At 53.6% G+C, this 14,301-nt stretch overlaps 1 protein-coding gene across 1 annotated transcript in view; it reads left to right on the top strand.

The window, feature by feature from the left end:
* Positions 1-9,555, top strand: part of IPO4 (importin 4) — a 39,466-nt gene extending 29,911 nt beyond the window's left edge. Inside the window, exons 26-30 of the mRNA XM_063136511.1 lie at positions 705-913; positions 2,207-2,339; positions 4,104-4,208; positions 6,055-6,124; positions 8,866-9,555. Of these exons, the coding sequence (XP_062992581.1) occupies positions 705-913; positions 2,207-2,339; positions 4,104-4,208; positions 6,055-6,124; positions 8,866-8,996 (648 nt within the window). The 3' untranslated portion in view covers positions 8,997-9,555. The remainder of the gene's footprint in view (positions 1-704; positions 914-2,206; positions 2,340-4,103; positions 4,209-6,054; positions 6,125-8,865) is intronic.
* Positions 9,556-14,301: the final 4,746 nt, after the last annotated feature.

Raw genomic sequence — 14,301 nt, 5'->3', positions numbered from 1 at the left:
ACGCCACCCAGCCGCTTCAGCGTTTCTCTGGAGATAGCTGCATTTTGATCGCCCTCCGTAACTCCGGGAGGCAAGCCGGAGTTGAGAAAAGAACTCGGATTCATGAGCTTACGGAATGAAGGCCAGGCTGTGGCATCACACTATAGCAGCCTCCTCCACCCGGGCCGCCCTCCGGGGGCGTTTGGACTCCAACACCCAAGTCCAAATGCCCCCGGAGGGCGCCCCGGGTGGAGGAGACTGGCCTAGACGTAATTCAACGCCCCTTGTCCTAGGAGTTCACCAAGAATTTTGTTTGGGTGGCATTCTGGGCTTGTTGCCTTCTCCGTCGCCCAGACCGAGGCCTGGTGTGTGTGTGTCTTTATTATCTGTCTTCCCCCGGAGACGAAGGTCGTCAAAGGCTCCTCGTCCTGATGGCTCTGGGCTCCCTCCAATATCAGAGGCAGCGTGCCGACGTACACCGGTTGCTGGGGGACATGGGCAGGAGGGGGGTGCTGTGCTCCTGCCCTGCGGGTTTCCCGTGGGCCGCTGGCCGGCCACTGTGTGAACAGAAGGCTGGCTTGGATGGACCCTCGGCCCGGTGCAGCATGGCTCCCCTTCAGTTCTGGTGAGCTGCGGCGGCCTCCCTCTCTTCCTCGCCTGCCTCCTTCACGTACCTTTCCTCCTTCCCTTTTCCGTCCCGTTCCCGCGGCTGCGCCTCTCCGCAGAAACCCGCCTGCAGCTGCTCTGACAAGTCCTTTGCGGTGGGCACGGTGGCCGAGGCGATCCAGGGTCTGGGCCAGGCTGCCATTTCCTTCATCCCGCGCCTGCTGCCGCAGCTGACAGAGGCGGCCCGCGACGCCGACAAGGAAGTGCGCAGCAACGCCATCTTCGGGCTGGGCGTGCTGGCGGAGCAGAGCGGGGAAGCCCTGTACGAGTATCCTTCCCTACAGTGGGGGGGCCAGGGCAAGAAATGGGGGCGGTGCTGCTCGCTGCCTCCCCAAATCCTGGCACAGGGGGGCTGTTTGGATTTGCCTGGGTCTGGGGGTCTTGTTGGGGACGTAGGGCGGGGGACCGAACGTAGGGTGATGGTCGAAATCAGGGGTGTAAGTCCTCAGGCTTGTGGGCCAAACCCAGCCCTGCAGGGCTACCCAAATGGCTACGGCACCTTCCTGATCGTTGGGAGATTTCCTGGCTTTTTTTTAACGTTTTGTTCTTCTCCCGTTCCTTTTTTTTAAAAAAAATATTTTTATTTTAAAATACTTAAACATACATCAATACAATTAAAAGAAAAACGACATAATACATAAATGTTGAATAACCTTAATATCATATATTCTAGCTTAATCTATTAACATAATCATACTTAACATAAAAGTGCACTCCCCACCTCGGGATCTTATTCCTGTTTCCAGAATCTCATAGTTTCTTCTGCTGGCGGTTTCCCACTCCCCTTAGAAAAGACAAATTCTAGGAACTGTTTCCATATTCCCTCAAAATCATTCGTTTTTATCATTCCTCGTCTAACTTTTATATTACATGTTAATTTGTCATTAATAGCAATATCCCATGTCTCTTTATACCAATCTTCTAAATGATTATTTATTTATTTAAGCATTTTTATGCCGCCCTTCAGCCAAAAAAGGCTCTCACGGCGGCTTACAAAAATATTTCTTGACAGTCCCTGCCCACAGGCTTACAATTTAAAGGACATGACACAAAAGGAAAGGGGATTGGGAGGGAGGAGGAGGAGGAGGGGGGAAATCCCCTTCCACTTCCTAGATATCATTAACCTTGCTGCTGTTCACAAATTCGTTATCAATTCTTTTGTCTCGTTCTTCTCCCATTCCGAAACGTCGGAAATGCCTCTCCTAAGTTTGGAGAGTTCCGGCCGCAAGAGTTTTAATTTTGGGGTGGAATTCGGCAAACAAGGGCATCCTCCAGGCGGGCTGGAACTACAACTCCCATCAGCCCCCAGGGGGCTGATGGGAGTTGTAGTTCCAGCCCGCCTGGAGGATGCCCGGTTGGGGAAGGCTGCTTGTTAATTTTATGGACATCAAGTAAATTTGCCAACGTCTATTTATGTCGTGACGTCCGTTTCACGCGTTCTCCGAGAGTCCGTTGCCTGCTCTCCAGCCGCAGGGGCGGCTAGAGGGCAGTTCTCAGTCCCCAGCCTGGTCCTCCCTATTTTTCCCTTAACTTCCGCCCCCCCCCTTTCCGTCCGGTGCAGACATTACCCCAAGCTGCTGGGGCTGTTGTCCAGCATCATCTCCCAAGAGCGAAACAACCGGGTGGCCGATAACGTCTGTGGAGCCGTCGCCCGGATGGTGATGGCCAATCCCGACGGGGTGCCCATCGGGCAGGTGAGAGCCGAGTGCGAGTCCAGCCGAGGTGCTGCACAGGCGGGGACGGCCGTGGGTGGGATCGGCGAGCTTCGCTTCGCTCCCATTCCTTGGAGCCCGACTCTCTTGCGTTGTGGGTTCGCTGATTTGGAAAAATGACTGGGCGCTCTTGTTTATCAAGGCACAGGGGACGCAAAACGAGATCTTTTCTTTTCCAAATAAAAAACCCCAAATCCCCATGGTGGGACATTCAGGACGGATGAAAGGAAGCGCTTCTTCGCACAGCGCCTAGTTAAATTATGGAACTCACTACCACAAGATGTGGTGATGGCCACCAATCTGGATGGCTTTAAAAAGGGAGTTCGATAAATTCCTGGAGGCAAGGGCTATCCATGGCTACTAGCCCTGAGGGTTGTGTGCTATCTCCAGTATTCGAGGCTGTAAGCCTGTGTGCCCCAGTTGCTGGGGAACATGGGCGGGAGGGTGCTGTTGCACCATATCCTGCTTGTTCATCCCTGGCCGATGGCTGGTTGGCCCCTGTGTGAACAGAGTGCTGGACTAGATGGACCCTTGGTCTGATCCAGCATCAGGGCACTTCTGATGTTCTTAAATATGAAACTCCCTAAAACCAAAACAAACCACTCTTTTATGTGGACGCTGCTGTCTGCTCTGATCTTAAGGACTGGGAAGGCACATATGGTTGACCTGAACCTCCCAGCGACTGTCTGTCCCCCTCCCTGACATGACCTTTGAACTGAGGATTGAACTTGCAACCCTTCTGTATGCCCAAAACATACTCTGCTCTTTTTCTGCCGAGTCGTAAATCATTTTTCCTTCAATTTATACTCAGAATTGGGGGTTGGGGGGTCCCTACACCATGTAGGTTTTCTATTCCACATGAGCTACTTCTAGGGTCATAGGAAGCCTGCCTCCTACTGAGCCAGGCCTTTGGGACATCTGGCCCAGTTGTGTTGGCACCGCCTGGCAGCGGGTACCGGGCAGGATTCTTTCCTCGCCCTACGTGGAGAGAAGATGGAGGGGAGACATGAGAGCACTCTTCAAATACTTGAAAGGTTGTCACACAGAGGAGGGCCAGGATCTCTTCTCGATCCTCCCAGAGTGCAGGACACAGAATAACGGGCTCAAGTTAAAGGAAGCCAGATTCCGGCTGGACATCAGGAAAAACTGCCTGACTGTTAGAGCAGTACGACAATGGAATCAGTTACCTAGGGAGGTGGTGGGCTCTCCCACCCTAGAGGCATTCAAGAGGCAGTTGGACAACCATTTGTCAGGGATGCTTTAGGGTGGATTCCTGCATTGAGCAGGGGGTTGGACTGGATGGCCTTATAGGCCCCTTCCAACTCTGCTATTCTAGGATTCTACACCAGGGACTGAACCTGATGCCTTCTGTATGCCAGCAAGTGCTCCACCTCTAAACTTCAGCTCCTTTTGAGCAAGCAACTGTGGGCCAAGCGTTGGGGCAGGTGGGGCATTTTGGATTCATTTAATTCACCCTGCCCTTGTTAGTGCCGTCCTTCCCGGACATGGTGCCTGCTGGATGTGTTGACTTCGACCATTGCCAGCCCTTTGGGGCAAGCGGCTGGCTGGATCCACTGGGCTGCGTTGGGACCCTCGGGGCCTCATGGTTGGGGCGTTCAGAGGCCTGCCGGTCTGAATCCCGCTTGCTTTTCTCGCAAGGCTGCCTTAAAAGACCAGAGAGCGTCAGTCCGACAGGGCATCCAGCCGCTCCCTAACCTGCTCTCTGTCTTCTCTCCCTCTCCACAGATTCTCCCCGTCTTGCTGCACGCCCTCCCGCTCAAGGAGGACTTCGAGGAATACAAAACGGTGTTCCGTTGCTTCAGCTTTGTGTACGAACGCAATCCACAGCAGGTAAGGTCTCTGTTCCTTGCAGGGTGCCGAGATTTCTCCCCGCACCAAAACAGAAAAGCAAGAGGTTCCGAACTGGGCCGGGCAGGAGCTCCAGAAGGTCCCATACCTCCAGCCTACGCAGGGACAGTCCCATGGGTGGGTGGGGGACTACAGGGACCGGCATCCGTTGGCCGGGAAAGAAACATTGGAAGCTGCCTCCTAGTGGACCAGGGTCTTTCTCCATCGAATCCAGCCTTCCTCAACCTGGGGCGCTCGAGATGTGTTGGACTGCATCTCCCAGAATGCCCCAGCCTGGCTGGGGCATTCTGGGAGTTGTAGTCCAACACATCTCGAGCGCCCCAGGTTGAGGAAGGCTGCTCTAATCCCAACCTCCCCCAGCCTGACGCACTCTGGATGTGTAGTGTAGTGCGTGGTTTTTTTTGGTGGTGGGGGGATTATTATTATTATTATTATTATTATTATTATTATTATTATTATTATTTCCATTTTTATACCGCCCAATAGCCGAAGGTCCCTATTTAATAATAGTTATAATAATTTTATTTATTTTTCCAGTATATACATATAAACAAATGTTCATAAATAAATATATGTTAATTATACAGTAACCTTTTTTGCCACCCAAAGTTATAAACATAATTACTTTTCATTTCAGGTTTCATCTTTTATCCCGTCTGTCCGTCTGTCTCCCCACCTCCCCCCTGCCCCCGGCCTGGTACATTTCTCATAAATTGTCCCATTTCTTTTCCTGGGATGTTCTATCACTTCTGTTTATCTCTTCCCTTATTATGTTTATAGTTATTTTCTAACATTACTTCTTTTCAGGAGTCCCAGAGCGTCCTATAGGCCTGTAACAGAAATTACAGTTACAAAGAGGAATAAAACGAAAAGATAACTTTAAGAGAGATTGGCAAAAATATATATCGAATATATGAAGAGAGAAATGAACAGAACAACTCTGGTGTGGGGTAGTGGTTAAAGTGGGGTAGTGCGTGGTATAGCGGCTAAAGTGTTGGACTGGGAGTCGGGAGATGCGAGTTCTAGTCCCCACTCGGCCATGGAAACCACTGGGTGACTTTAGGCCAGTCCCAGGCTCTCAGCCCAGCCTACCTCACAGGGTTGTTGTGGTGAGGATAAAATGGAGAGGAGGAGGATTATGTACACCGCCTTGGGTTCCTTGCAGGAAAAAAGGCGGGATATAAAAGCAATGATGATGTTGTGTTGGATTACACCTCCCATTATCCCCCGGGATTGCTCATCAAAAACAGGATGCTGGTCTAGATGGACTATCAGCCACCAAGACTGCTCTTTGGTTCTGAACGCACTCAGCACCATGAAAGATGCTCCATTCCTTCTGCCTTCTCGAGTGTTTTTGGTTTTGCTGCAGGGTCCCAGAATTGTGCAGCGTTACACGCACACACACACACACACACACACACACAGAGGCAGTTTGATGGGTGCCCAGTCCAAGCCCCTTGTCCTCATGAGCATGGGAGAACATCAGAAGTGCCCTGACGCTGGATCAGACCAAGGGTCCATCTAGTCCAGCACTCTGTTCACACAGTGGCCAACCGCAAGCAGGCCGTGGTGCAACAGCACCCTCCCACCCATGTTCCCCAGCAACTGGTGCACACAGGCTTACTGCCTCGGATACTGGTCATGGTTGTTACTCTCCACAATCTGCTGAAAACAGCTCTGCTCTCTGCATTTGGACCAAACTCAAATACGGCAGGCCGGGAAATTGACGCCAAAGGGATCAGACAGCTGGGCATTTTAATTCTTTTCCCCCCCTTGCAAAGAGGATTCCCATCGGAACAGCGAGGAAACGGCTCTTTTCTTTTTTCAGCTGTCGCAGCAGGTCGGGGAAATCGTACGGGTCAGCAGCTCCGTCTTGGACAGCAAGCATCTCCCCGCAGGTACGTGCCTCAGGTGTGCCGCTGAAGACCCCGTGCTGCTCAGCTTCCCGGTCTGCTTTCCTCCTCTGGTCCATCTTTGGAGCCCGGCCTAAAAACACCGAAGTGTTTAGAAGCGTGCCGGCGATTTACAGCCTGCTTGCTTTGTCGTCCTGTGGCTCTGTGGAGGAAGGACCCTCCATGCTGCCACGTGTGACTCGGTCTCTGCCTTGGGCTGCGGGAAGGATGAGAGGACGATGGGACGGTGGTTCAGGGAGACGTTTCTCTCGGAGGGTACGGAGAAAGGGCCTTGGAGGATCCTAGGCGTGGGGTGAGGAGAGTTGAGGAAGGAGACCGGGGGGAGGCAGCAGAGATCGGGGGCAGCCCTGGCCGTTAGCCCCATGGAAAATATCCGGGTCCTTTTATTTCTGCTTCCCAAATGCCAGGGACAAACTAGGGGTGGCTATTTCCATTAGGCTTAGCTCGGGGGAGGCTGGTGGCTCCGGGGTCAGTGGGGCGGTAAATCTGCTCCAGGTTTCAGTCAGAACTCTAAAGGAGCTCTCCAAGGTCCTTTCGAGTTCTGACTGAAACCCGGAGCGGATTTAGCGCCCCACTGACCCCGGAGCCACCAGCACCTTGGAGAGCTCCTTTCGAGTTCTGACTGAAACCCGGAGCGGATTTAGCACCCCACTGACCCCGGAGCCACCAGCACCTTGGAGAGCTCCTTTCGAGTTCTGACTGAAACCCGGAGCGGATTTAGCACCCCACTGACCCCGGAGCCACCAGCACCTTGGAGAGCTCCTTTCGAGTTCTGACTGAAACCCGGAGCGGATTTAGCGCCCCACTGACCCCGGAGCCACCAGCACCTTGGAGAGCTCCTTTCGAGTTCTGACTGAAACCCGGAGCGGATTTAGCACCCCACTGACCCCGGAGCCACCAGCACCTTGGAGAGCTCCTTTCGAGTTCTGACTGAAACCCGGAGCGGATTTAGCACCCCACTGACCCCGGAGCCACCAGCACCTTGGAGAGCTCCTTTCGAGTTCTGACTGAAACCCGGAGCGGATTTAGCGCCCCACTGACCCCGGAGCCACCAGCACCTTGGAGAGCTCCTTTCGAGTTCTGACTGAAACCCGGAGCGGATTTAGCGCCCCACTGACCCCGGAGCCACCAGCACCTTGGAGAGCTCCTTTCGAGTTCTGACTGAAACCCGGAGCGGATTTAGCACCCCACTGACCCCGGAGCCACCAGCACCTTGGAGAGCTCCTTTCGAGTTCTGACTGAAACCCGGAGCGGATTTAGCGCCCCACTGACCCCGGAGCCACCAGCACCTTGGAGAGCTCCTTTCGAGTTCTGACTGAAACCCGGAGCGGATTTAGCACCCCACTGACCCCGGAGCCACCAGCACCTTGGAGAGCTCCTTTCGAGTTCTGACTGAAACCCGGAGCGGATTTAGCACCCCACTGACCCAGAGCCACCAGCACCTTGGAGAGCTCCTTTCGAGTTCTGACTGAAACCCGGAGCGGATTTAGCACCCCACTGACCCCGGAGCCACCAGCACCTTGGAGAGCTCCTTTCGAGTTCTGACTGAAACCTGGAGTGGATTTAGCACCCCACTGACCCCGGAGCCACCAGCACCCTGGAGAGCTTTCGAGTTCTGACTGAAACCCGGAGCGGATTTACCGCCCCACTGGCCCCGGAGCCACCAGCCTCTGCTGGACTAGCTTGCCCACTTAGCCCATCAGTGAGACAAACCCCTATTAATCTCCACTTGTGTCGGTCAAGTGGAAAGAGAAAATGTAAAGAAGCATGAACCCTTCCTCACCCCTATTTTTAGACCCCCTCTATTCCCCCACCCCCGCTTCTGAGCTACCCGGGGGCCTCTGTCTGGTCGTTGCGGGAAAACGAGGGGTGAACCCTCTCGCTGCGTCTCCAACCCCTCAGTCTTTCTTTTCATAGAATCATTGAATAGCAGAGTTGGAAGGGGCCTACAAGGCCATCGAGTCCAACCCCCTGCTCAATGCAGGAATCCACCTTAAAGCATCCCTAACAGATGGTTGTCCAGCTGCCTCTTGAAGGCCTCTAGTGTGGGAGAGCCCACAACCTCCCTAGGTAACTGATTCCACCGTCGTACTGCTCTAACAGTCAGGAAGTTTTTCCTGATGTCCAGCTGGAATCTGGCTTCCTTTAACTTGAGCCCGTTATTCCGTGTCCTGCACTCTGGGAGGATCGAGAAGAGATCCTGGCTCTCCTCTGGGTGACAACCTTTCAATTCCTTGAAGAGTGCTATCATGTCTCCCCTCAGTCTTCTCTCCAGGCTGAACATGCCCAGTTCTCTCAGTCTCATAGAATCATAGAATAGCAGAGTTGGAAGGGGCCTACAAGGCCATCGAGTCCAACCCCCTGCTCCATGCAGGAATCCACCCTAAAGCATCCCTGACAGATGGTTGTCCAGCTGCCTCTTGAAGGCCTCTAGTGTGGGAGAGCCCACAACCTCCCTAGGTCACTGATTCCACCGTTGTACTGCTCTAACAGTCAGGAAGTTTTTCCTGATGTCCAGCTGGAATCTGGCTTCCTTTAACTTGAGCCCGTTATTCCGTGTCCTGCACTCTGGGAGGATCGAGAAGAGATCCTGGCTCTCCTCTGGGTGACAACCTTTTAAGTCTTTGAAGAGTGCTCTCATGTCTCTCCTCCATCTTCTCTTCTCCAGGCTAAACCTGCCCAGTTCTTTCAGTCTCTCTTCACAGGGCTTTGTTTTTTGCCTACAGAGAGCCGGAACACCCTGGTGACGCTCCTGCACAGGCTGTCGGCCCACTGCCCGGCCGAGTTCCAAACGGCCCTCCTGTCGCTCCCTCCGGAAGCCGGCGCCTTGGTCAACACTGCCGTCAGCTCCGTGTGAGGCGGCAACGGCGGGCCTGCGCTCCCCGCCGACTTCGCCCTGTCAGCGCGGACTTCAGCGGCGGAGGCCGTGGCCCCCTGCCCAACATCTAGCCCTGCCTGGATTCGTCGTGTCCTTCTCTTTCGAGACAGACCTCCTCCTGACCCAAAGCAGCCTGCCGTCTTCAGCCTTGTGCTCCTCTCGCCGGTTGGTCGTCTTCCGGCTCGCTCCTGAGCCCCGGTTCTTGTCCACCCAACGGTCATTTCGATCTCGGTAGTGCCCGTGCGTCCTCTCGGGTCGGGTTTGTTGTGAGTTTTTTCCCCCTTCTTCCTTGGTTGAGTTGTTAAGCCCGTTCCTCGGAAGGGTGCCTTTTTCTCGGAGAACCGTTGCGTATGCGAAGGTGGGTTGTTGTTGTTTTATGCCGCCCGTTGCTTCATGCGACCTTCCACCACGAAAGAGGGAAACTCCTTCGCCTGAACCTTTCACGGGTCGTTCTGCAGCTACCGCTCAGTCCCGCTAGCGCAGTCTTCCTCAACCTGGAGCATTCCAGATGTGTTGGACTGCACCTCCCAGAATGCCCCAGCCTGGCTGGGGCATTCTGGGAGTGGCAGTCCAACACATCTGGAGCGCCCCAGGTTGAGGAAGGCTGCGCTAGCGGGACGTAGAACATGTCTCTGTCGCTCTGCTCACCCATCCTCGGCCTTTTTGCTTTCGGTTCACAACCCTTTCCCGCCAGCAAGCACCCATTGCGACGGGATCGTTTCCACATCCCAGACGCGGAGAGATGTAGCCCGAACGGGCCCACCTGCTACAGCAGCCCACACAGTTGATGTTGGCCTGTGCCCAGCCCCCAAATCACTCCCATATTTACTGTGGCAGTTGCAAACCTAACGGGAGGGGAGATCAATAGAAAGATCAGGCGTGCGTCGTGCCCTGAAGCACAACTCCACCTGACCCATATCTCTGCGCCTCAGTTTAGTTGCCGACGCAGGGTTCCCCCCCTCCCTTCTTTCCGGCTGAACAGAGAGTCAAAACGTGCATTTGGTGAATCACATTATCAGATGCAGGGCTCTTTATCACAAGTGCAAAAACATCTGATGAACCCGCTGCCCCGTGGTCATTACGGGAAGAGGAGGGTGGGGCTTTTTCGGTTCAGCCCCTTCTGGCTGCCGCCACGGGAAGCTTGTTTTTCGACGTTGTCTCTTTCCCAAAGCTGAGCAAAAAGAGGAAAGGAGGGTGAGTCACGGCGTTAACTGGCTTCATCTCTGACCTCAAGGCCAAAGAGTCAAAATTCTGTTGCGCTACTCATCATCCCAAGATCCGTTCCCTTTGGCTGGGGCGTGGACGTACGCTAACTTGAGATCTGTTTGCAGAAGTTGATCGTTTACATGCTGTGTGGTTGCCAAATGTCTCGCCAGCCATTTTTCTCTTGTTGTCTACACGCAGCTCCGTTTTACGGTTTCCCCGCCGAGTTTGTGGGGGGTAGTTTTGGTCTCCCTTCTGCTGTTGCCAAAGGAGGTGGTTGTGTTTGAATCCTCCGCCGGTTTTGCCTTCCTTGCCCGGTTGGGAGCTGTTCCCAGAGCTGCTGCGCCTCCCCTCCTGTCTTGCGGGGACGGGGTGGCTGTGGTTTATACCTTTGTTTGCCATAGTTGAGTGGTCCATGAAATGGCCACTGGGAGGGGATTATTTTTGCAAGTGACTCTTGTAGATTTTCAGTGGGGTCCCTGGGATGAAATAACGATCCATTAACTCTACACCCACCCAACACACTTTGTATTTAAGATTTTTACCCTTCTGGGTTCAAGTATTTTTTTGAACAAAAGACTCTATAAAGTATATTGCGTATCTTGGAATAAAAAAACAACCTGTTGCATCTGAGCATGTTTCCCTGAAAAGTGTGTTGTGCATGGATGGCGATAGACAGGCCCTGTGAGATCTGACGAATGGAGAAGTCCGCAAGAGGGGTGCAGGACCGTTTCGGGGGGGGGGGACACGTTCCAGGGGTGGTCAGAGCAGAAGGGCCCCGACTCCCAACATATTTTTAGCTTAGAACTCTTTGTGCCCGTCAAGAATGAAATTGTAGTTCTTTCTAGAAAGCCTTAACAGAGCTGGATTCTCGTGGGCAGAACCTCAGGCCAAATCCAACCTACTTGGAGTCAGAATCTGGCCCAGAGGCCTGTGCCCAAGAGCATTTCTACACAAGCAATTTATTGCATGCTCTTGATTGGCCACTCACAGAAGTTTGAGGGTACTTTAGATGATGTCATCAACCTCTAGGATGTCTCCCGTGCTTCCTCCCCCTATAACCCACTTTTTAAAAAACTGAGATAATCCGCGCGGCCAAAGTTTCTCACCCGGGCATCAGGACTATTTTAAGATTTATTTTAAATAAGTAAAATAAAAATGTGGAGGTGCAGGGACCCCTTACTGGTGTCAAAATGTTGACATCTCCAGGTGCCCAGGGAGAGGAAGCGAAGGCTTCCATTCACTCTCCCGCCAAGCGCCGCGGGCTGAATGCATTTGCCGCTGCAGAGGCTGCCTTCGGCCGTTGAGGGTCGTATTCATCTGTGAGCCCCAGACCCTTGGGGCCCTGCTTCATTACACCTGCAGCTTGACCCCACTGGATGTAGCCAAGAGGAGGAGAGAGCGATTCCCCCCTTTCCTAGGAGTTCTCATTTGCCAGTCCATGCAGGGTCCCCCTCCCACCCTGGTCTGAGTTTATCACTGGCATTTGGTGCATTCCTTAGGCAATGCATATGTCACAGGCCGGGGTGGGCACTTCACGGCTCCCTGCCAGATGTGGCTGGAATTTCAGCATATCCAGCTGTGCCCTGAGGGTGTGTGGGTGTGCAAAAACAGCCGGTGTTGCCCACCCTGTCTTAGGCAGGAAGTGGTAGGGACTCCCTAAACCAGATTTTGATTAGGGGGACAAAAACCTGCTTCCTGCTGGCTGGAGCAGAGCTCCCCACTATGTCTGGCATATAGGAAAATGCTCTGCTCATCTTGCCCACACCTGTCCAGTGGAAGAGTGGAGTGGGCCCAGAACTCAGGATCTGCCTCTACCTGCTCACAGGTCCGTGCTTAATTTTTTGGGTGTGTGTGTGTGTCCCACACACACCAGATCTTGTTCCATTCAGCAGGATCTCCTTTCTTTGTAGCATTTTTAGGGGGCAGGAAAGTCCACAGATTCAGCATAGACCTGAATCCGACCCCTTTTCCACCGCAAGGGTGGGCAACCAGTAGCCGTTGGGGTAACTTCCAAAGCCCTCTCTGCAAGCGATCAGTTCAGCCCTTGGGCAGAAGGGGGAGACAGAGCAGGGGGGGTTGCTTTTGATTGGCAGGCAGCCCCCTCCTCACAACATTACTTCGGCAGGAGTGCAGCTCCCAACAGGAAAAGTTTCCTCCTTTAACCCTCAAAAGTTTGCTTTTGAGGGTAAAAGGAGCCAAGCCAGCCCTCGCTAGCTTTTAGGAAAGCGACACGCAAAAGGGCCCCGTTCCAATCTCCCACAGCTCCAGGTGGAAGCCAAACTGCGAAAAGCCCAGAGGCGCTCTGCTCTCTCCACTGCCACCATCCACCACAGTTCTGGTCCGGCCGGCCCTTTAAAAGCCCAGGGAAGCATTCTAGCACATGCTCCAGGTGCAGAGGCGGCCCGAGTTGAAATCTTTGGCCACCGGTGACCAGACGCTGGGGAAACAGGTGACAGAAGCCCAGAAGATTATTACCGGGCATCCAAGTGTCTGACGACTGACCAGCAAGGCAAGTGGGTCTTGTTTCTTCTAACCACCACAACTTTATTTAGTTAGAAAATGAGGATTTTTTTTAAAAAAACAACAACAACCAGGTTCTACAAATGCATCCCTCTTCTCCACAAACCAGTTGAAATGTAATGCTTCTCTTCCCACACCCAGGAGAACTGGGTCCCACGTTCTCTCCTGTGGGAGAGAGCCGGCCTCTGCCTTCCCCTCTAGGCTGGGACCGGTTGGCCTCTCCCCTGCCCACGACCGTCTGTCCGAGCCAGGCGTGGGGGGCCGCTAGCTGCTGTGGAAACGGGCTCCGGGTTTAAGGACAATCGCTCCGTACGGCTCCGCTTGCTCCAGGCGCAGGTATTGAGCTGCAGAAAGAACTGTTGGCAGAAGGGAAGGAAATCGTTCAGGGATTCTGCCAACTGAAAGAGCCAGCCCTTGCCTTTAAAGCCGTGGGGTGGCTTGGGACCCAAGTATCTGCAGCACCTCCCCATCTGTCCGCCTACCTGAACCCTCAAGATCTTCCTAAGAACGTCGGAAGGGCCCTGAGGCTGGATCAGACTGAGGGTCCCTCTAGTCCAGCACTCCGTTCACCCAGGGGCCAACCAGCTGTCGGCCAGGGACCCACAAAGCAGGACATGGTGCCACAGCACCCTCCCACCCATGTTCCCCAGCAACTGGGGAAGGTTCTTCTGCATGTCCCGTTGCTGCGCATTACGTGACAGCATGGGAGTTTTCTGCATTGTGGAGCATCCTCCCATAGCGTTGTGGGTAGCATAGACCCTGGCTTGTTTTCAGCACGGGATCAAAACCAGTTGGCCCAGGCAGTTCAAATTTCCCAGGGCGTCTTTGTTGCCCTGGATGGTTGTACTTTAATGTTGGATGGGCTCAGCTCCTGGATGAGTTTCTCTGCTCTCGGAGGGTGTCCCTACTTGCTTTCATAGAATCATAGAATAGCAGAGTTGGAAGGGGCCTACAAGGCCATCGAGTCCAACCCCCTGCTCCATGCAGGAACCCACCCTAAAGCATCCCTGACAGATGGTTGTCCGGCTGCCTCTTGAAGGCCTCTAGTGTGGGAGAGCCCACAACCTCACCAGGCAACTGATTCCATTGTCGTACTGCTCTAACAGTCAGGAAGTTTTTCCTGATGTCCAGCTGGAATCTGGCTTCCTTTAACTTGAGCCCCTTATTCCGTGTCCTGCACTCTGGGGGAATCAAGAAGAGATCCTGGCCCTCCTCTGTGTGACAACCTTTGAAGTCTTTGAAGAGTGCTCTCATGTCTCCCCTCAATCTTCTCTTCTCCAGGCTAAACATGCCCGGTTCTTTCAGTCTCTCTTCATAGGGCTTTGTTTCCAGACCCCTGATCATCCTGGTTGCCCTCCTCTGAACACGCTTTGGGGGGATCCCTCCTGCTCCAGACGCACCTACATCTGTATTCAACCTATTATACTGCCCCGGATTTTGATTACATTTATGTAAACCCCCCATCCTGACATCCGCCGATGAAAGGTGGTCTGAAAATATTCTGGATCCACAACTACATACCCAAACACATGTAGAAAAACCGGCTGGCCATGGCCCG

The sequence above is a fragment of the Elgaria multicarinata genome, chromosome 11, assembly GCF_023053635.1.
Source record: "Elgaria multicarinata webbii isolate HBS135686 ecotype San Diego chromosome 11, rElgMul1.1.pri, whole genome shotgun sequence".
Classification (NCBI taxonomy): Eukaryota; Metazoa; Chordata; class Lepidosauria; order Squamata; family Anguidae; genus Elgaria; species Elgaria multicarinata.
Note: the sequence above shows the minus strand (reverse complement) of the source record. Positions and strands in the feature narration are given on the sequence as shown.